The following is a 22,547-nucleotide window of genomic DNA, read 5'->3' on the forward strand; positions in this document are numbered from 1 at the left end:
GCTAACGTCAGTTAGAAGTACCGTTCCGGCCGTAAATAGAGGCTGTTCGCTTCCAGAAAGGCATAGGTTCAGAGAAAAGGGGCTTTAAAGTTGGCGGATTGCATTGGATCCAAATAAATCGGCGACTATAGCATGCACGTTAGTAAACATAGGACCGTTGCCACCGTCATTTGTTGGTTGGGGGAAAGGTGTTCCGACTACCTCCTGAAGTCCCCGGATGTACACTGAGGCGCATTGATCTCGGACTAGTCATCACACAACTTTGCGGCAGTTGTCCTCTCATAACCTCCGGAATTTAGCCAATCAGAATCCAGTATTTGAACACGTGACTCGAAAAAGTGGTAGAAGCCTGTTTTAAAGTCTGAACCAGAGGGTGTAAAACGGGGGAACTGTGGGGGCCTCCAACCATCTGTTGCAGTACAGGCAGCGAGAGCTTTGTGAACTGCCTGACTCTCCCAGGTCCAATGTTTGCTTGGGAAAACAAGGTTGAAGTCAAGCGCAGCAGTGGCAGGTACAGCGTTTGTTTACCCAAGGAACTAGGAGAGCCGGGGCTCCGCCAAATAGTGTTCAAATAGTGCAGTTTGTTGTTAGGTTTACACAGAGTCACTGTCGCGTAGCTTAGCTACCCCCCACCGCTACCACAGACCTCCAACACACTGGACTGGAGGTGTGCACGCCACGGTGTTGTTGCCACGTTTTGCACACTGAAACGAGCGACTAGAGCAGTGGTTCTCAACCTTTTCAGCAGTGGTGTCAGTTCAGCAAAAGCTAGGGTATGGCAAAGATGGGAGTCCTCATGGAGAAGAGGCATTACATGTTGTATAACACGGTTCTATTGTGAAAATAGCAGATCTACATGCTCGCGCTGCGAGGCGTTGTGAGCATGTAGATGGGCTATTTTCACAATGTCTGAAAAAAAAACTATTTTTTTCAGTTTTTTACACAGGTTTCTACGGTTTCTTGGGCTGGATATGGCAGCCTGGAATGGTTGTTCAAGTGCAGCTAAACTTAGAATGTTAGTAAACGTGCCACAATTAACAATGATGCATTGCACCTGTGCAGCTGACCTGCAGAACCTGGGAATATACATTTTTTTTTTCAAGATGGGGAGAATAAAAGTGCGGAGAATATAATTATAATACCTTGTTAAAGTGACCATTTTGTAAAATTTTGCATTTGTAGTTATTTTACTGTACTTTAACAACATAATAACCAGCACAGATAGACAAAGAGACATTCGTGGATTTATATTTAAAAGTAACTTTTATTTTCCCCCCAGGACCCAGGGTATGGCAGCTGCATACCCAATTGACGCCCCTGCTTTTCAGGCCGCGACCCCCAAAATAATCATATTTCAGCTGGGGTCCCTCCTCCGCCCTATGAGCACTAAGAGTTACATTTTGTATAACACGGTTCTATTGTGAAAATGTTATCACGGTTTCTGCCTCTAATATTTGACAATTTGGCCAATGTTTCATTTGTCATTTTAGAGGTATTAAAAAGTCCTTAAATTGTCACTTTAGCAGATACCCTCTATATACTTAAACGTTATGTTGGCTTGTTTACTGTTGCGTGAGAAAACAATGTTGCACATTAGGTTAAAGTGATAGTTCACCTATTTTTGACATAAAGCTGTGTGAAATACTTGCCATTAAAACAGTGGTTAAAAATATATTAATTGATTACCAGAGTCCCGTGGTCAGAGTTCTGGTCCGTTTCTAATGAATATTAAGTAGTTCCAATGGGGTGGGGGCCATTTGACGTGGCCCAATCATTGAAAATAGATTAATCCACAAAACTAGCGTCATTTGTATTGTTGGCCTATTTCTACCATATAGAGCGAGGTTTCGTTCTGACCAGCTGACTGCAAAGCACCTTGTTTTGGGGAAATACGTTGCAGCGGCGTAGTGATACTGGACACAAAAAATAGTACCATGTGACAGAGGGGTCAAAGTTGAACGAAAGTTGGTCTATTTGGTAGAAATAGGTCAACAATACAAATGAAGCTAGTTTTGTGGATTCATCTATTTTTAATGATTGGGCCATGAGCCCCTGCCAAATCACCGGAACTACTTTATATTCATCTAAAACTGACCAGAACTCTGATCACGGGACTCTGGTAATGGATTAATACGTTTGTAACCAGTATTTTAAAGGCAAGTATTTCACACAGCTTTATGTCAAAAATAGGTGAACTATCACTTTAATCATCTGGGGAGCCGACCCACAGGTTGAGAACCATGGGACAACCCGCAACAACCAATATTTACAAGTATCTTTACAGAAAAAACAAGCCCAAAGTCACTTATAGGCTATAATAAGCACACTGAGTGTGCATAGAGATGTGCACAGCAGGAGAGAACACAATATAGCTAGTTTTGCCCTTTTTAATTGAAGCCCTGTCTCCATTGAAGCTGTCAATGCAGTGAAACAACTGTCTTTCTCTCTCTCTCTCTCTCTCTCTCTCTCTCTCTCTCTCTCTCTCTCTCTCTCTCTCTCTCTCTCTCTCTCTCTCTCTCTCTCTTTTTGGCATTTGACGACGAAGTGACACCTACAGTATAACATTATCGTGTAGTAATACCTACAGTATAACATTATCGTGTAGTAACACCTACAGTATAACATTATCGTGGACAAAGTAACACCTACAGTATAACATTATCGTGGACAAAGTGACACCTACAGTATAACATTATCGTGGGGGCAGTCACACCTACAGTATAACATTATCGTGGACAAAGTGACACCTACAGTATAACATTATCGTGGGGGCAGTCACACCTACAGTATAACATTATCGTGGACAAAGTGACACCTACAGTATAACATTATCGTGGGGGCAGTCACACCTACAGTATAACATTATCGTGGACAAAGTGACACCTACAGTATAACATTATCGTGGACAAAGTGACACCTACAGTATAACATTATCGTGGGGGCAGTCACACCTACAGTATAACATTATCGTGGACAAAGTGACACCTACAGTATAACATTATCGTGGACAAAGTGACACCTACAGTATAACATTATCGTGGGGGCAGTCACACCTACAGTATAACATTATCGTGGGGGACGAAGTGACACCTACAGTAGAACATTATCGTGGGGGACGAAGTGACACCTACAGTAGAACATTATCGTGGGGGCAGTAACACCTACAGTAGAACATTATCGTGGGGGCAGTCACACCTACAGTATAACATTATCGTGGGGGACGAAGTGACACCTACAGTAGAACATTATCGTGGGGGACGAAGTGACACCTACAGTAGAACATTATCGTGGGGGACGAAGTGACACCTACAGTAGAACATTATCGTGGGGGCAGTAACACCTACAGTATAACATTATCGTGGGGGACGAAGTGACACCTACAGTAGAACATTATCGTGTAGTAACACCTACAGTATAACATTATCGTGGACAAAGTGACACCTACAGTATAACATTATCGTGGGGGCAGTCACACCTACAGTATAACATTATCGTGGGGGACGAAGTGACACCTACAGTAGAACATTATCGTGGGGGACGAAGTGACACCTACAGTAGAACATTATCGTGGGGGCAGTAACACCTACAGTAGAACATTATCGTGGGGGCAGTCACACCTACAGTATAACATTATCGTGGGGGACGAAGTGACACCTACAGTAGAACATTATCGTGGGGGACGAAGTGACACCTACAGTAGAACATTATCGTGGGGGACGAAGTGACACCTACAGTAGAACATTATCGTGGGGGCAGTAACACCTACAGTATAACATTATCGTGGGGGCAGTAACACCTACAGTATAACATTATCGTGTAGTAACACCTACAGTATAACATTATCGTGGGGGCAGTAACACCTACAGTATAACATTATCGTGGGGGCAGTAACATCTACAGTATAACATTATCGTGGGGGCAGTAACACCTACAGTATAACATTATCGTGGGGGCAGTAACATCTACAGTATAACATTATCGTGGGGGCAACAATTGAAATGATTTTCCGAGAGATTCGGAAGAAACCCTATTCTGTCAGAAGTGATAAGATGGGCAAAATGCCACGCCGTTGGCTCCCACACACACACTGTGTGTGTGTGTGTGTGTGCGTGTGCGTGTGCGTGTGCGTGTGCGTGTGTGTGTGTGTGTGTGTGTGTGTGTTGTGTGTGTGTGTTTCTCTATACTTCTGAGGGCCAGATGTCCCCACAAGTATAGTAGAATGTGGGGAAATATACACTGTGAAGTTCCCTGGTCCTCACAAAGAGACTTGTGGAATTAGGCTCTCAATAACAAAAATATACTTTTATTTAGGCATTTATTTAGAGCAAGGGTCTTCAACAGAGGGTCCAGGACCCCTAGTGGGTCTTCTTCAGATTCAGATTCAGATTCAGATTCAGATTCCTTTATTTACCATTGTGTATCACACATAGGAATTTGCTTTGGTAACATACAAGTGTGCATTCAATATATATATATATATATTTTTTTTTCACAAATAACATGAAACCAACAAACACAAAACACCGTGCAGAATAAATAATAAATAATATAAATAAATAATAAATAATAATATTCAGAGTTACTGCAGGGGGTCCTCCAAATCTTTGTGTGATAGAAACCTTTTTCTCCTTTTTTATATTAACCACTTGTACCCCAGTGTCCTTATTCTGAGAACTTTAGCCAAAAATAGCAGATCTACAAGCTTGTGAGCTTGTAGATCGGCTACTTTTGGCAAAGAGTTTTGGTGTAGAGGGGAAAAAGAGCACACTAAGTACAGAGTGAAAGGTCAAGTTTATTAAATATTGACTGTTCAAGTGGTTAAATATCTGAAAACACAAATTGACATGAATCCAAAATACACTGACGATTGTGCTGTCAAACAATGAAAATATATAGAAAGAGCGATTGACATGAATCCAAAATACACTCATGATGTGCTAGAGTGCAATGAAAAGATTTGGAATCTATGAAAAAGGCTGTGGGGGGTCCCTGCTTCATCTCAACTAATGGGTCCTTGGCCTGAAAACGTTGAAGACCCCCTGATAGAGGTTAGATTTAGAAGTCAGGGTTATAGAGTTATGCCTGATTTTACTTAGTTAGTTGTGCCGATCTAAGTGTGTGTGGTTGTGAATGGGACATTCACAACCACACATCGGCGTGGGAACTGCTTCTACATTAAACAACCATTATCCTAGCGTTTAATACCAGAGCGTATCCAGCACTTAGCCTACAGCGGAGAGACGTACCCCACGCACAACACAAGAACACCAGACCAAGACAAACACAATGGCTCGTTATTCCCAAAAGGTTCATGCATTAAGACGTTATAGCCTCTCTTTAACCCATTTAGGCCTATAATTATTATTGAATGCTTTAACTAGTGAAAAACAGCAGATATACAAGCTCACAGCGCGGCACCGAGTGCCGCGCTGCGAGCTTGTAGATCTGCTATTTTTGAAAAGTCGTGAAAATTAGAGAAAATCTTTGAATATGTGTATTTTTAAAACAAACATTTGTAACTCTAAGATTTTGCTTGTGGGTGGTCCCTGGAACTAAATATTTTGATATGCGGGTCCGTGGCCAAATACATATCGTTTTGGGTGTCCTTCACATGAAAAAGCTTGAGCACCACTGACGTAGAACAACAAAAAATGTTTATTCAAAGACTTCAAAAATAGCAGATCGACAAGCTCGCAGCGCGGCACTCGGTGCCGCGCTGTGAGCTTGTATATCTGCTATTTTTCACTTGTTAAAGCATTAAATAATTATAGGCCTAAATGGGCACTCGGTGCCGCGCTGTGAGCTTGTACATCTGCTATTTTTTATATCCCGGTCTAAACTTCTTAATTATGCATTTAGCCCGTGTTTAATATCTATCTGACTGCTTTCTGAAAAAAAAAGAGAAGAAAAGAAAAACACATTTAATGTGTGGATTTGTGAGATAGCCTAGAGACCTTGTCAGTGGAGTTGCGTCGCTATGGCAACAGCTTGGGTCCCAGTTTATTTCCTGTCAAAGCTACCTGACACAAACACCGCACTCGGAAATAAACCGGGGATGAACTCTACGGTGTTTATGTTGTCATGGTGTGAAAAGGTCCAGTCGAAATGATCTATTTCAGTGGCTCTCAAAACAATGTCATGTCGGACCCCCAAATTGACTTTGTAAACAAAGTGTCAGCCTGACAATGGCCAAAATGATTATTGTATCATTACTTTACGCTTTTTGTGGTCATCTTTGAATAGAAACACATATATGAAGCTTATTTTTTATCAAATATTTTCGAAACATTATTTTTATTTTAGCATACATTTTTCTCGAAAATGTTGACTATAGCTCCTTTAATAAACTTGACTTTGTACTTAGTCTACTCTTTTTTTTTTACACCAAACCTCTTTGCCGAAAATAGCCGATCTACAAGCTTACAGCGCCTCGCAGCGCGAGGCGTTGTAAGCTTGTAGATCTGCTATTTTTGGCTAAAGTTCTCAAAATATGGACGTTAGAGTTCAAGTGGTTAATATAAAAAAGGAGAAAAAGGGTTTCTATCACACAAAGATTTGAAGGACCCCCTGTAGTAACTCTGAGGACCCCCTTTAGAACTGATCCCTGCTTTAGAATTGATCTATTTCAGTGGCTCTCAAAACAATGTCATGGCGGACCCCCAAATTGTCCCCCACACAAATCTACAACGTTCGCTTCGCACTGTGACACGCACGTCGTGAGCTGTGAGCTTGTTATTTTTCAATAGACAGAATATAATAAATAGTTACTATGACTTTGATGCTGTGTTGACTAATTTAGGGGTCTTCAATGTTTTCTGGCCAAGGACCCCTTAGTCGAGAGAGAGAGATGAAGCAGGGACCCCCACAACCTTTTCATAGATTCCGTAGTTTCATCATTTGACAGCACAATCTGGATTCATGTCAATTTGTGTTTTCAGATATTTAACCACTTGAGACGTCATTACCTAATAAACTTGACTTCTCTCTGTACTTAGTCTGCTCTTTTTCCCCTCTACATCAAACCTTGCTGAACATAGCCGATCTGCAAGCTCACAACGCCTCGGAGCGCCAGGCGCCAGCACATTGTGAGCTGTGAGCTTGCTCTTTTTGAATAGACAGAATATAAGATATGGTTACTGCGACTTTGATGCTGTGTTGACTAATTTATTTATTTATATATGCAGTAGCGATAACAAGTCCTACTGGAAGCGTTATGTCTTCTTTCAATATCTTTTGGGGCGTTATTTTGTCTTTCTCAGGTGTTGTTGGTGTCATTCCATGATGTTTTCAAATGTTTTCTTAAACTATTACACGCATAACAAGAATATGCCGCTCGATTGCTCGAATGACTCTGTCTGTGCTAGTGTGCTTCTGTTATGTTTCCAGTGGGACTACAGTTCCGTGCAGCAATGACTGGACCCCACATTGAAAACCACTGATTTATTTATATCAATTTGTTGGGCTATTCGTGCAGTAGGTGTGGCTCGGGCTGGGTAGAGCGGCCGGATGGGAACCGTAAGGTTCCCAGTTCGATCCCAGGCTCCCCCAGAGTTAGTGTCGAAGTGTCCTTGAGCAAGACTCTGAACCCCTAGTTGCTCTTGATGTGCAGGTTCTGCCTTAAATGGCCCCTGCCTTCTGTGTATGATTGTGTGTGTGTGAATGGGTGAATGTAGTCCAAAACTATGTAAAGCTCCTTGGATAAAAAGCACTATATAAATGCACCATTTACCATTTAACCAATGATACTTGAGGCTCTGTTCCATTTTGGTCAAACAGGGTGGTAGTGATATTGTGCATGTTGGTTCATGGAAACACTCTGCTACACTAAATGGAACATACCGGTAGCCCTAATTAGTATCATTGCTAACACCTGTGAGGCAAGTAACAACGCTTTAGTCACTATGGCTGCTGTAACTCTGACAAAAGGCCTATTGTGGGCCAGTGCAAAAATAATGTATGATATTGATTAGTATATTTGATGGGTCAGCAACCGTTTGGCTTTTTGAGTTATTATTTTGGTCAAACAAAGCTGACAGCCCAAAGACAATAGGTCTTTATGTTCAAGCAACAGTAAGAAAAAACAGCTTCTTGGCTGCAGTCTCAGGGGGCAGCACTTGACTTCACAATTGATCCATTTCTGTTTCATATTATGTAGACAGCATCTTGTATTCATTCAAGTACACTTAAATGCCAGTACTCTAAGTCAGGGGTCTTCAACAGGGGGTCCGGGACCCCTAGGGGGTCCTCAGAGTTACTACAGAGGGGCGGCCAAATCTTTGTGATAGGATCATACTTTTAAATGAACAACTTGAACCCTCGCATCCCTATTCTGAGGAGAACTTTAGCCAAAAATAGCAGATCTACAAGCTCTCAACGTCTCGCACTGCGAGGCGTTGAGAGCTTGTAGATCGGCTATTTTCGGCAAATAGGTTTGGTGTAGAGGTAAAAAAAAGAGCAGATCAAGTACGGAGTGAAAGGTCAAGTTAACTAAAAACACGACTCCAACATAGACTGATGACAGTGCTGTCAAACAACTTAACAAGTCTATGAATCTATCTATGAAATCGATGAAAATCCGTATCACGCATTTATACAATATGTAGAGGGGGGGGGGACACTGCCCCGTAGGTCGAACTCCCGTTGGGTCGGACAGCGTCGGCAGGTTAGATAATCACCCGCGTCACGGTTACTGAGGTATAGTTTTACTGAGGTTAGGATTAGGGTTTGGGTTAGAGTTTGGTGGTCGATCCAAATGTTACCGTAGAGGGGGTCCCTGCTTCATCTCTCTCTCAGCTAAGGGGGCCTGAAAACGTTGAAGACCCCCTGCTCTAAGTAAATGAATGTGAATACAGGTATTTTACTTGTAACAGAGTATGTTGGTCACTACTGACTCATGCCTTATGGTCCGACACAACTGCTCTGCGCGCTGGCAGTCCAAAGCACTGTCCAGTGAGCCAACACTGCCCTGGCCCTGGCACATCCTTCTCCTCGTTGCCCAACAAGGCACGATCTTATTACAGCTGAATGTTCTGTCCACTGCTCTTTTCTCTGAGGCAGGGGGGCGATTGTGTGTCGCTATCAGCGGAAGGCCAGACGCCACAGCGGCAGTTTTTAATGGCGCCCCTCATGTCCGAGCGCTTTGATCCAGGGCAGTTCACCTGGCGCGAATCGACCACCACATATCCCCCCTCTTTCCTTTTTCATCCTCTTGACAGACTGGGCAATGCTTCCTGCTTTGTTTGTTCTGTTTACCCTGGCCTTACAGAAATAGGACTCCTCTCTCTCTCCCTCTCTCTCTCTCCCTCTCACGAGGTCGAATCCCCAGGTGTATCTGAGCATGAATGCCCTCTCCGTCACCCTCGTCTCGGAAAACAAAGCGGCAACGGAAGACATGCCTGCCGTACCCCCTTTGCACCCCCATCTCGGCTCCACCTCTCTCATTGTATCGCTCCTTCTCTTCTCTCCCAGCTCTTTTCTCTCTGGTATTTTACGTATCCCCCAAAATCTATTATTTCCTTCCTTATAAACCCTGCCACCCCTCTCCTTTCTCTCTCTCTCTCTCTCTCTCTCTCTCTCTCTGCCGCACGGCCTGACAATAGCGATCAGCCTTTTCTTTTGTGTTGGGTCGATGACTGTACTCCCTTGCATGCAGCCTCTGCAGTTTGGCTTGGCATGGGCTGTAATTTGAGCTCTAGGAAAAAAAAAAGGACTGCTCCTCCAGCGGAGTGAGGGTCCCTTGTGAGGGCCTCCCCAGGTCCTTCGCGTGTGTGTGTGTGTGTATGGGGGGGGGGGGACTTGGCTCCTCGTCTGTGTAATTACGCCTTCCCCTCTGGTTTGCATTTGCGTGGGCTCTCACTCGCTGCTTAGGGATGAAGTGAGTGTGCTCACAAAAAACTGCTCCGTGCCGGTGTTTTGTTAAGTCCCCGCTCATACTTTGTCGTGCGACGGTGTGTCGCGTGCCAAGAAGAGCGGACCTACAAGATCACAACGCGTCGTGGATGCGACGCGTTGTGATCTTGTAGGTTTGCTCTTCCCGGCCGCTCTCTGTGCCTGATGCCGCCACGCGACAGCGCATAAGATAGATGGTTTACAAGTTACAAAGAAGTAAGAAAAAGAAAAAAAGGACTGTTATGTACAGTCAAAAAAAGCAAGGCACAATAAAAAGAAGAATATGTACATCAAGTGTCAAATGTTGTCACAATAAAAGAAGAATATATACATAAATAGGGTGACCAGACCTCCCGGTTTGGCCGGGACAGTCCCGTTTTCAAGCTACGTGTCCCGGTGTCCCGACAAATGTCTCTAAAACACTAATATTTCCCGTAGCTGTTGTCAGTGGTTGCATAGACATTTGTCATGTTCTTTTCATGAAAACATGCTCACCTGCTCACCTAACCATCAGAAAACATGAACAAATTCATTGCGCTTCTGAATTCAACGTTGAGGCTGTTTGTCAATCACTCACTGCCTGTATGCAACCCTACGGTGTGTATGTGCGCGTGCACGATGACTTACACATTGCTTTTAGGGTCCCGGTTTTAGGCAACAGGGGTTCGCGTCCCGGTTTGAGGGGCTTAAAATATGGTCACCCTATACATGAAGTCAAGTGTCCAAAAAACATTCAACGCTCATAAGTGTCACATCACACACAAATAGCAATACTTAAAGCACAACTTAACAAAGCAGTGCCAAACAAAAGTGTTCATAACAGTCAATGCTAGTCAGTGCAACACAAGTATCTCACCACCATATCAACACAGCAATAGTACTACATACTTTGCCTGGCTCCAGCCAATAGACCCGCCCACTGAGTGGACTGCTTCTCTTGGTCTGGAATTAGCATATGACCCACGTCTTTATGTCGGTGTCTTGGCAAACCGACCGGCACCGACCAATGAAATCAATGCAAGACTGAGGAGGGGTGGGTCTAACTTTTGAAAATCAACAGAAACAGTGGAGGGGGGGTGACTCACCAGAGTTCTTAATTTCTCCCTTTGAACTTCAAAAGGGTTCTGATTTGCAGTCAGTGATTTAGCCATACAAGTGTCAATTAGCTCGTTAGTGATTCTCTCTAATCAATGAAAAATCAAAGACAATGCCTGTCATAGAGGGGAGGGGGAGGGGAGAATGTTTTATGTACACAAGTCAAACACAACCCCTCCCACCAGATGTCTTGTGATTGGGAATTTCACATTTTAAATCCCCTCCCCTTTGAAATCTCTTACAATGGGGACAATGTCAGACTCAAGCTCCAGCGTCTGAAATCAGGCTACTCCATACTACCAACACAACCCAACAGTGCAGGGCCAAAAGGGCATAAATTAGAGCTTTGCTCTTCCAAGAGGGGAAGAGGCCTGCCGTCTTGCTACGGTACATATTTATGCGTTTTCATAGACTCCTCTTCACCCCCCACCCTCTTGTCCCGGTGTCCCGACAAATGTCTCTAAAACACTAATATTTCCCGTAGCTGTTGTCAGTGGTTGCATAGACATTTGTCATGTTCTTTTCATGAAAACATGCTCACCTGCTCACCTAACCATCAGAAAACATGAACAAATTCATTGCGCTTCTGAATTCAACGTTGAGGCTGTTTGTCAATCACTCACTGCCTGTATGCAACCCTACGGTGTGTATGTGCGCGTGCACGATGACTTACACATTGCTTTTAGGGTCCCGGTTTTAGGCAACAGGGGTTCGCGTCCCGGTTTGAGGGGCTTAAAATATGGTCACCCTATACATGAAGTCAAGTGTCCAAAAAACATTCAACGCTCATAAGTGTCACATCACACACAAATAGCAATACTTAAAGCACAACTTAACAAAGCAGTGCCAAACAAAAGTGTTCATAACAGTCAATGCTAGTCAGTGCAACACAAGTATCTCACCACCATATCAACACAGCAATAGTACTACATACTTTGCCTGGCTCCAGCCAATAGACCCGCCCACTGAGTGGACTGCTTCTCTTGGTCTGGAATTAGCATATGACCCACGTCTTTATGTCGGTGTCTTGGCAAACCGACCGGCACCGACCAATGAAATCAATGCAAGACGGAGGAGGGGTGGGTCTAACTTTTGAAAATCAACAGAAACAGTGGAGGGGGGGTGACTCACCAGAGTTCTTAATTTCTCCCTTTGAACTTCAAAAGGGTTCTGATTTGCAGTCAGTGATTTAGCCATACAAGTGTCAATTAGCTCGTTAGTGATTCTCTCTAATCAATGAAAAATCAAAGACAATGCCTGTCATAGAGGGGAGGGGGAGGGGAGATTGTTTTATGTACACAAGTCAAACACAACCCCTCCCACCAGATGTCTTGTGATTGGGAATTTCACATTTTAAATCCCCTCCCCTTTGAAATCTCTTACAATGGGGACAATGTCAGACTCAAGCTCCAGCGTCTGAAATCAGGCTACTCCATACTACCAACACAACCCAACAGTGCAGGGCCAAAAGGGCATAAATTAGAGCTTTGCTCTTCCAAGAGGGGAAGAGGCCTGCCGTCTTGCTACGGTACATATTTATGCGTTTTCATAGACTCCTCTTCACCCCCCACCCTCTTGTCCCGGTGTCCCGACAAATGTCTCTAAAACACTAATATTTCCCGTAGCTGTTGTCAGTGGTTGCATAGACATTTGTCATGTTCTTTTCATGAAAACATGCTCACCTGCTCACCTAACCATCAGAAAACATGAACAAATTCATTGCGCTTCTGAATTCAACGTTGAGGCTGTTTGTCAATCACTCACTGCCTGTATGCAACCCTACGGTGTGTATGTGCGCGTGCACGATGACTTACACATTGCTTTTAGGGTCCCGGTTTTAGGCAACAGGGGTTCGCGTCCCGGTTTGAGGGGCTTAAAATATGGTCACCCTATACATGAAGTCAAGTGTCCAAAAAACATTCAACGCTCATAAGTGTCACATCACACACAAATAGCAATACTTAAAGCACAACTTAACAAAGCAGTGCCAAACAAAAGTGTTCATAACAGTCAATGCTAGTCAGTGCAACACAAGTATCTCACCACCATATCAACACAGCAATAGTACTACATACTTTGCCTGGCTCCAGCCAATAGACCCGCCCACTGAGTGGACTGCTTCTCTTGGTCTGGAATTAGCATATGACCCACGTCTTTATGTCGGTGTCTTGGCAAACCGACCGGCACCGACCAATGAAATCAATGCAAGACGGAGGAGGGGTGGGTCTAACTTTTGAAAATCAACAGAAACAGTGGAGGGGGGGTGACTCACCAGAGTTCTTAATTTCTCCCTTTGAACTTCAAAAGGGTTCTGATTTGCAGTCAGTGATTTAGCCATACAAGTGTCAATTAGCTCGTTAGTGATTCTCTCTAATCAATGAAAAATCAAAGACAATGCCTGTCATAGAGGGGAGGGGGAGGGGAGATTGTTTTATGTACACAAGTCAAACACAACCCCTCCCACCAGATGTCTTGTGATTGGGAATTTCACATTTTAAATCCCCTCCCCTTTGAAATCTCTTACAATGGGGACAATGTCAGACTCAAGCTCCAGCGTCTGAAATCAGGCTACTCCATACTACCAACACAACCCAACAGTGCAGGGCCAAAAGGGCATAAATTAGAGCTTTGCTCTTCCAAGAGGGGAAGAGGCCTGCCGTCTTGCTACGGTACATATTTATGCGTTTTCATAGACTCCTCTTCACCCCCCACCCTCTTCCCAAACACACATACCACCCCGCGTCCCCGCTCCATCACCGCATCTTAAGATTAAACTTTAACTAGTGTTGGCACACGGCAAAATTGTGTTTTGCTACTATCAAAATGCCATCATGCCATAAAGCCCCTGGCACGGCAGGTAATCTCCAGGCGAGGTGATAAAAATAAAAATAAACGGGAGCAAAGCCCCCAGTGGGGGCCGCCGCGACGACAAGGACACAGGTGTTTTCTTCAAGGTACTAGATTGACAAGGTTGCCAGTTCCTCGCTGTCAAACGGCATTAGTAAATCAATCTGTCATCTTCAAAGTCCCTGAAGTTTTAAATCTCTATAGAGTGGTGGGTCTTGTCGATGTTGTGGACAGGAGGAAATGAAAGATGATGTGCGCTCAGCGACTTGAAAAAACGGGTTGTCACTCGGGTTGTTGTGTGTGGGTGTACCTGTCTGTCTGCGTGTGCGTTTACTTTGCTTTATCAGATTTGCCATTTGGCCTTGCGTCCTCGTTCTGAGGGTGAAATTGACCTCAGCTCTCATCATACACTGCTTCTTTACACAATGCAGTGCATTCAGCGGTACGAGAGCTGCGCCACAGAGAGAGCCACGCTAGAATAAATAAAGGTACATTTGTCCGCGGCTGCTCGCGATCTTATCTCATTTCAGATGGCCGTTGATGAACCAGCAGGTTTCTGTTGGTATCAATACTGTTGATGTCAGGCACAAACTTATTTCCATATTTTATAGATGGGGTGCCATGATTTTGATTATACTAGGAGGAAAGAAAGTATACAGAAAGAGCTAAAATTATGTTTTTATGTGGCCATGTCCATGTTCATTAGATATGCCTGGTTGTCAGGTGGGTGGTGACCCAACTGAAATTAGCCACACCCACAGTGTTGGGTGTATGGTAAAAGGGGAGGGGATTATTTTATGATGTCATAAATCAGTGTTTTTCAATCAGGCCTTTTGACTCAAGAGGCTTTCAGCTTTCAGGAAGAAATCAAAAATACACAGGGAAGAGAAATTTGCACATTATAAACAAATCCGGTGGTCTATTAGAATAATGTTAACTCCAAAACAGAAAAGTACAAAACTATGGCATTGCCTCTTTAACTTTTTGTGTGTTTTCTTTTCCCGTAAACGCCCTGATTTGATCATCCGAAACGAAACGACACATTTTTTTGCTATTTTAGAATCCTGAAACGTAACTGTTTTAGACATGTGAGGGCTTCTGTCTGGAGCTAACCGTTGTGATATCTACTCATTCAGACGTGTGCTGCTACACAGGCCAACACGGTCAGTGCTACCATAGATTTGGCATTCAGTGGGCTGGCCCACATCGATACAACCTTCTCACCACTTCTTACTCATTCTTAAAGAGCCTTGGGTGATTTTGTAAGCCTGTTCGAAGGCTCATAAGTATAGATAGATAGATAGATAGATAGATAGATAGATAGATACCTTTATTATCCCAAAGGGGAAAATCAGTCGCAGTACAGCAGTATAAGGTTATTTACAAAGTTACAGAGAAGTATGAAAAGAATTTAAAAAAAGAACAGCGTACAGTAAAGAGCAAGGTACATCAAAGAAAGGGAACGAAGAATAGAAAGTGAAACAGCCAACTTAAACAAAAAAGCAAAATAGCAATCCTTAAGCACGATTATCAATTCAGTGCCAAACTAAAGGATGGCAATTGTTGGACTGGCAGAGGGCCAGTCCAACAATTTATTACAAGACGTCTTGAAAACGACTTGGCTGCATTTTCATGGAATTGTTCACTTGCATGCTCCCCAGAACATGAAGCTTACTGACCTCTCATCATTTTCTTTTTTTTGTACACACTCACAGCTTTAGCATTGCATCTCTCTTTGTCCTAACGTAAATCGAAATAATCTAAGCGTATATAGCTTGCTGCTTATCAGAAATGGAAAATAAAGACATTTTTAAAGATATTTAAAAAAATATTTTTGTGAACGGGAATGACTAACAGATGACGGCTTCCCTTCTCGCCTTTCTGGGGGCGTCTAGTTCCAGACTCCATGTAGCATTTTGGATATTGTGGAATAGTCGCCTTGCTATTCCACAATCTCTGCAAAAACCAGCGTTTGTCGTGACTCGCTGTAGTATGATTGCATGGCTGCCTGGCCGTCGGCAGGTCTGTGATGCATGTGCTGCTACCCACCCAGCCCCCACTGACACTGTATAGGCCACTCTGTGTGTGTGTGTGTGTGTATAATATATTTCCTCAGTGTTTATGACTAGATCCACTTGTTGGTTTTATGGCTCCGCTGTGATTAACAGCAGCGGGTACTTCCTGTGAGGCGGCTCCATTCACTCCCTCTTTTTTCGGGGCGGCGGGAGATAATTATAGCCTGGCGGCTAGGTAGTAAATATGAGGCCCGGCCAGGGGGTGTCTGACCGCCCGGGAAATGGGACATGATCAGGACATCACCTGGAGAGGGACATAAATCACACACACAACGACCTGGCCGTAGACCGTCTGTAGCAACGATCTGTGACAGAGCAGCACGGAACACACAGCTGCTGCTCGGCTGTCGTCCGTCTCACACGACTCCATTTGCACGTTTTCTTTTTTTGCATATGAAAATGAACCCACTAGCCGTCAATGTTCTGGGCATGTCCACTGTAGGTGGACACAAACGAATGAAATGTCAAAATGTTCTAAATTGGTGTTTCTCAAACTTTCAAATTTCAAGGTCTCCTCCTTAACTCTGACAGTGTACAAATGGAACCAAATGAACCCTAACGGGTTCATTTGGTTCCATATGTACACTGTCAGAGTTACAGACTTGTACGGGTTAATTTAGACCCCCATAAAGGAACCCACAGAGTGGAATCCACTTTGAGAACCACTGTTCTAAATTGTGAAAATGGTCAATCTACAAGCTCACATTGCGTTGCTGGTGATTTCCCCTATTCATTTTCCCCTACAACATTGGTTCTCAAAGTGGGATACGGGGACCCCCAGGGGTCCTTGATGGAGTTCCAGTGCGTCTCCAGCTAAATGAGAGTTAGGGACCAAATTGACCTTTATGGGTCTGTAACTCAGAGAGTAACAAACATTTGTTTCCATTTGTTAAATTAACATTGATTTTACAATATAAACTGGGGTCTCAGAGGTAGAAATGCCATCAAACTGGGGGTCCTTGAAATTATAATGGTTCAGAATCACTGCTAGAGCCGTAAAAATCTTCTCTTATGGAGGTCCTTGGCATATCTTTTCGAAAGGGGGTCCGCAGGCAAATAAGTGTCAATTTGGGGCTGGTCCTTGACAACATCAAAGTAGCTTACATGCTTTCGTGGTTAATGCTAATGAGCAGTATAGACCAGTGTTTCTCAAAGTGGATTCCAGGTACTTTGTGGGTTCCTTTATGGGGGTCTAATTTGACCCATACAAGTCTGTAACTCTGACAGTGTACAAATAACATTTGGTTCCATTTGTATAATGTCAGAGTTAAGGGGAGACCTTGAAATGTAAAAGTTTGAGAAACACTGGTATAGACCATTTGAAAGAAGCGGACTGGATGGAGAGAGCCAGGGACGTGCTGGGCCCCTGATTCAGCCCGGGAAAAAGAGTTGGAGAGGCCCTCATTGCGCGCTATAGAGAGAGATCTCTCTCTATAGCGCTGCTGCTACTCAAAGATTTGCCGTTCCAGATCATGACAAGTGACAAGCCGGTGGGCCAATTATAGGATTATATTTCGTCGTTGTCGGGTGGAAACCTTGTATGTCCAAAACCGTTTGTTTTGTATTTATCATTTTAAAAATGATTTAAACTAGTGAAAACAGCCGATCTACAAGCACACAACGCCTCGCACCACGAGGCGTTGTGTGCTAGTAGAGCTTGTAGTTCCTGCCCAACAGTGACTACTTAGTTGGCCGCCCAGTCCCCAAAATGGAACGAAGGCCGACATTTTATTTTTCATTTTTTCCTAATGGACCGGCCGGGAATGAACCGGCCGTTCGGAAGTTGTCCCGCTTTTCCCAATGGCCAGCACGTCCCTGGAGAGAGCTGTGTGGTGTGGTGCACGTGAGACGGTTAACGAGAAGGGAAGTGATCAGGTCATCAGCATTCATCAGGTGGGCCACGGGGCAGCGAGGGCGGGCGGGGGTTGGGAGTTCTACAAACACACACGTTATGATGAATGAAACACTGAACCACACACACATTTACACCCCCCCCCCCCCCCCCCCCCCCCCTTTTACTAATTGGCCTCTTTTTTTCCCCCTGCCATTAAAGTCCTTGCAGGCATATACAACTACTCAATGGGGTGGTAGGGGGGGGGGTCGAAGAGAACCCATCCATTTGCTAATTGCTCGGTTTTTATGTAGATAACGTGTGTGCTGTGTGTGTTCGCGTGTGTGTGTGTGTGTGTGTGTGTGTGTGTGTGTGTGTGTGTGTGTGTGTGTGTGTGTGTGTGTGTGTGTGTGTGTGTGTGTGTGTGTGTGTGTGGGTGTGTGTTCATGGCGGCGGACACTTTACACAGGAATCCACCGTTTCTTTTAATAGCACCTCCAGGCTGTCATTGAACTATTTTGGTAAAAAGAAAAAAAAGGGGGGAAAAAAGGTAATTAAAGGTGGTACGAGACAGCCATGGTGGCGACACTGGCTGGCTGGCTGGCTGGCTGGCTGGCTGGCTGGCTGGGTCAGTGGTTCTCAACCTTTTCAGGCCGGGACCCCCACAATAATCATATTTGAACTGGGGACCCCCCACCCTGACGAGCACTGGGAGTTGAGGAATTACATTTTGTATAACACGGTTCTATTGTGAAGATAGCAGATCTACATGCTCACAACGCCTCGCAACGCGAGGCGTTGTGAGCATGTAGATCTGCTATTTTCATAATTTCTGCTTCTCATATTTGACAATTTGACCAATGTTTAATTTGTCATTTTAGAGGTAATAAAAATACCTCAAATTGCCACTTTATAAATGTTCAGATGCTCTATACACTTTAACTTTATGTTGGTTTGTTTACTGTTGAGTGAGAAAACAATGTTACACATTAAGTTAAATCATCTGTGGGGACCCCCCAAAATAATTTGGGGACCCCCATGGGGGTCCCGACCCCCAGGTTGAGAACCACTGGGCTAGGTGAGTGCGGCCGCATGCGGGTGGAGTGCTGAATGAATGAATTCACTCCCCCTTCAGTGATGGTTCAGTAATGATGCATTGCTTTGCACTCCCTCTCCTCCCATGTCATCAGAAAGGCTCCTCCAGTGAGCAAAGTAAGAGTCGTATATAATATATGTGTATGTATATGTATATGTGTCCATTCTGGTAATAACAACTTCCCAGTCGCCACTACTCGCCGGCATGCAGAATATCAAGGTAGCTGTCGTGTCGAGGGAGGGCAGAAACCTTGTATCTCCAAAATACGAAAGAAATGCAAATGCCTCCTTTTCATGCCATACCTGAAGAAGAGAATTGCCTTGTCCAAACTCTCCTGAACTAGAATGCAGAATCTTATGTTGAATGAATTGCCATCTCTGTGTACAAATCCATGCCGTACACCACATCTCCAGTATTGGCTAGATTATAAATGCTTAGTTCTGACAACTTCAGAGTGGTATCAAGCAACGAAAATAGCCGACCTCCAAGCGAGCTTGGAGGTCTGCTATTTTCAATGTTTCCACCAAAAGGCCCTTTTGGAAATGTCAGCCCCTGCCTTTCTAACATTCTCTGCGCGTCCCTGGTGGGAACATTGCCGATTTGCATGTGTTGTGAGTTTGTAGATGAGCTATTTTCGCTATAAAAATGTAAGTGACAGTGTTTATCGTTGTTAACGTGGGTTTTATGAATATTGAACCAATAAAAAGTCACTAACTTTAATAACTTCCTTTAATAATATCTTTAAAGTAATAATATACTTTAATAATATCCTTTGGAACTGAAAAGTAACTATTCTGGACACACTGAGGTTTTCACCCGACATCGTTGAGATGGAGGTGGTGGGGAAGCAATGTGTGTGTGTATGTGTGTGCGTGCGTGCGTGAGTCGCGTGCCAAATGTGTCAGTGTTGCCAACACGTGATTGAGAGCATGAGGTCTGGCGCAGGCCAGGGCCTCTGCGTGCGCACGTGATGCGTGCGCACGTGAACGCACTTCCTAGCAGGCCCGAATTGACTCATTTAGCTTTCATTGCGCGTGCTTGGTATTGACTGCAGTGGTCCCTGGGCTCTTGTTAATCGTAATTAAATGTTGTTGTTTTTTCCCTCCCCTCTGTTTTTTTTCTCTCTCAGTAACCTCGTATCTCCATATTTCAACCTTTCTTTAACGTATTTTCGTAGATAAACGTCGTCATACCACGGTCTCACGCAAAAGTAGCAAAAAATAGGCGAGCTACAAGCTCATAATGCACTGTGCCGTGATGCATGGTGAGCTTGTAGATCTGCTATCGTTGCTGTTTTCGACGTTTCCTTTTAAGTTAAAGTGCATGTTGTTAAATTGGCCCGGTGGGAGAAATAAATATTGAACCAATGAAAGCATTCACAAGCGCTTGTGACTAAATTATAATTACATTGGATCCATTTGGAACACCGCCCCCCCCCCCTCCTCCCCCCTTTCCTGAAAAGTCAGGGGTCTTTTCAGGCCAAGGACCCCTTAGTCGAGAGAGAGATGAAGCAGGGACCCCCACAACCTTTTTATAGATTCCATATAGTTTCATCATCTGACAGCACGATCATCAGTGTATTTTGGATTCATGTCATGTTAGTCGACTAAATATCATAAGATTTTAGGCGACTAAATGTACAGTTGATTTAGTCAACTGAAATGTATTTTGGCAGGCCTTGATGGCATCGTAATTTTACACTTGGTTGTGTGCTGAAAATAGCAGATCTACAAGCTCACAACGCGTCGTAGCACAACGTGTTGTGAGCTTGTAGATCTGCTATTTTCAGCATGCATGCAAGCAACCAATCAAACATAAAATCTCCACTAGTCCCTCCCTAACGTTTTAGTCTAGTTTTTATTTTGTTTACGAAATTGTCAATATATTTAGTCTTAGTTTTAGTCAGCACAGCTTAGTTTTTGTGTAGTTTTTATTTAGTTTTTGTCAGTGAAAAAAAATGCAGGCGATAAATATTTTTCGTCATAGTTTTAGTCGACGAAATCAACACTGCATCTATCACATAAAGATTTGGAGGACCCCCTATAGTAACTCTGAGGACCCCCTAGGTGTCCCGGACCCCCTGTTGAAGACCTTTGACGTACAAGGTTTCCACCTGACGGCAACAATCTCGCTAATCGCAATCTAACGTGGTTTGTTTTCTCTCTCCTCCTCCTAGCTGGCGAGGGCCAGCTGGTCCAGATGGACTCGGTGAAGTCGGGCTTCGTGGGCTCCCAGGTGGAGCTGCGCTGCATCTTCGTGAACAGCCAGCCGCCCGTGAAGATCTCCCAGGTCACGTGGCAGAAGTTCCTCAACGGCACCAAGCAGAACGTGGCCATCGCCAACCCGGCGCTGGGTGTGTCGGTGCTGGCGCCCTTCAAGGAGCGCGTGAGCTTCAAGCAGGCGGCGGTGCGCAACTCTCAGCTGGAGGACACCACCATCGTCTTCTCCAACCTGCGGCTGTCCGACGAGGCGGCCTACATCTGCGAGTACACCACCTTCCCCGCCGGCAACCGCGAGAACATGGTCAACCTCACCGTGTACGGTAAGGACCCGGGAGGAGGCGGATGGGCGGAGGGATCGTGTCAGTGTTCATTTTAACAGCAATTCGTTTTTTGCGTATTATTATGTTATGCTTTTATTTCAAGCTCACAGCAAGTGCTCTCTCTGTGAGCTTGAAATAAAAGCATACAATGATAATAGCTTGTAGATCTACTATTTTTGAATTTTGACCAGATTCTGTCTTCTAAATCCGTCTGTTTTTATTTTTTTTCATTTTAAACACATGTTTCTACGTCAGTGGCTCTCAAACTCTTTCATGTCAAGGACCCCTAGAATTATATTTATTTGGCCGCCGACCCCCGTCTCAAAATGTTTTGTACCAGGGACCCCCCAGAAGCAAATATTTGAGTTACAAATGTTCACTTTAAAAAAGCATCTAATTTCTACAAACTATCCTACTCCCAGAGTAGGCCTATCCTACATCCCTTAACTCTAAAGTCTTTTATACCTCCATCTCCAAATGCTATGCTTCCCATAACACTACTGTGCTGTTTAGTATCTTTGCTTTTTGAGTCTTGGGAGGATTCAAAATGTAATTGTAACACTTCAGTAATTCATTTGTCTGAAAGCACATAAATTAGATAGCACAATCTTCAGTTTCTTTAATTAAAGAGAACAGTCTAGACCTGCTCTATGTGAATGGAAACATGCCTTTAGGAAACTCCTATTGTGATAGTAGTAAGGCTTACCGAGCCATGAGGCCCATAGGGCAGAAGCCTATCTCCTGTTTCTGTAGCGTGAGGCAGCTTGATGTACAAGAACACCCCCTGGACTCTAGTGTGACGCAGGGACTTTCCCCCAGTTGGGCAAGTTACTTTAAAAAAGTAACTAGTTATAGCAGGGGTCTTCAACAGGGGGTCCGGGACCCCTAGGGGGTCCTCAGAGTTACTATAGGGGGGCCGCCAAATCTTTGTGTGATAGGATCATGTTTTTTACATTAACCACTTGAACCCTAGCATCCCTATTCTGAGTGGAACATTAGCCAAAAATAGCAGATCTACAAGCTTACAACGCCTCGCAGCGCGAGGCGTTGTAAGCTTGTAGATCTGCTATTTTTGGCTAAGAGTATTGTAGAGTATGTGATGGTTCAAGTGGTTAAATGTCTGAAAATACACATTACTCCAACAGGAGGACAGTGCTGTCTAAGAAATCTATG

The 22,547-nt window shown here is 44.1% G+C and overlaps 1 protein-coding gene across 1 annotated transcript in view; it reads left to right on the forward strand.

Annotated features, from left to right (window-relative positions):
- The window catches only part of nectin1b (nectin cell adhesion molecule 1b), a gene marked incomplete at its 3' end in the record, with an annotated part of 251,705 nt that overhangs the window by 164,933 nt on the left and 64,225 nt on the right, over window positions 1-22,547 (forward strand). The window contains exon 2 of the mRNA XM_080731181.1: window positions 21,009-21,374. Coding sequence (XP_080587307.1) covers window positions 21,009-21,374 — 366 coding nt within the window. The remainder of the gene's footprint in view (window positions 1-21,008; window positions 21,375-22,547) is intronic.

This window comes from Nannobrachium achirus (assembly GCF_963921795.1).
Source record: "Nannobrachium achirus genome assembly, chromosome: 8".
Lineage (NCBI taxonomy): Eukaryota > Metazoa > Chordata > Actinopteri > Myctophiformes > Myctophidae > Nannobrachium > Nannobrachium achirus.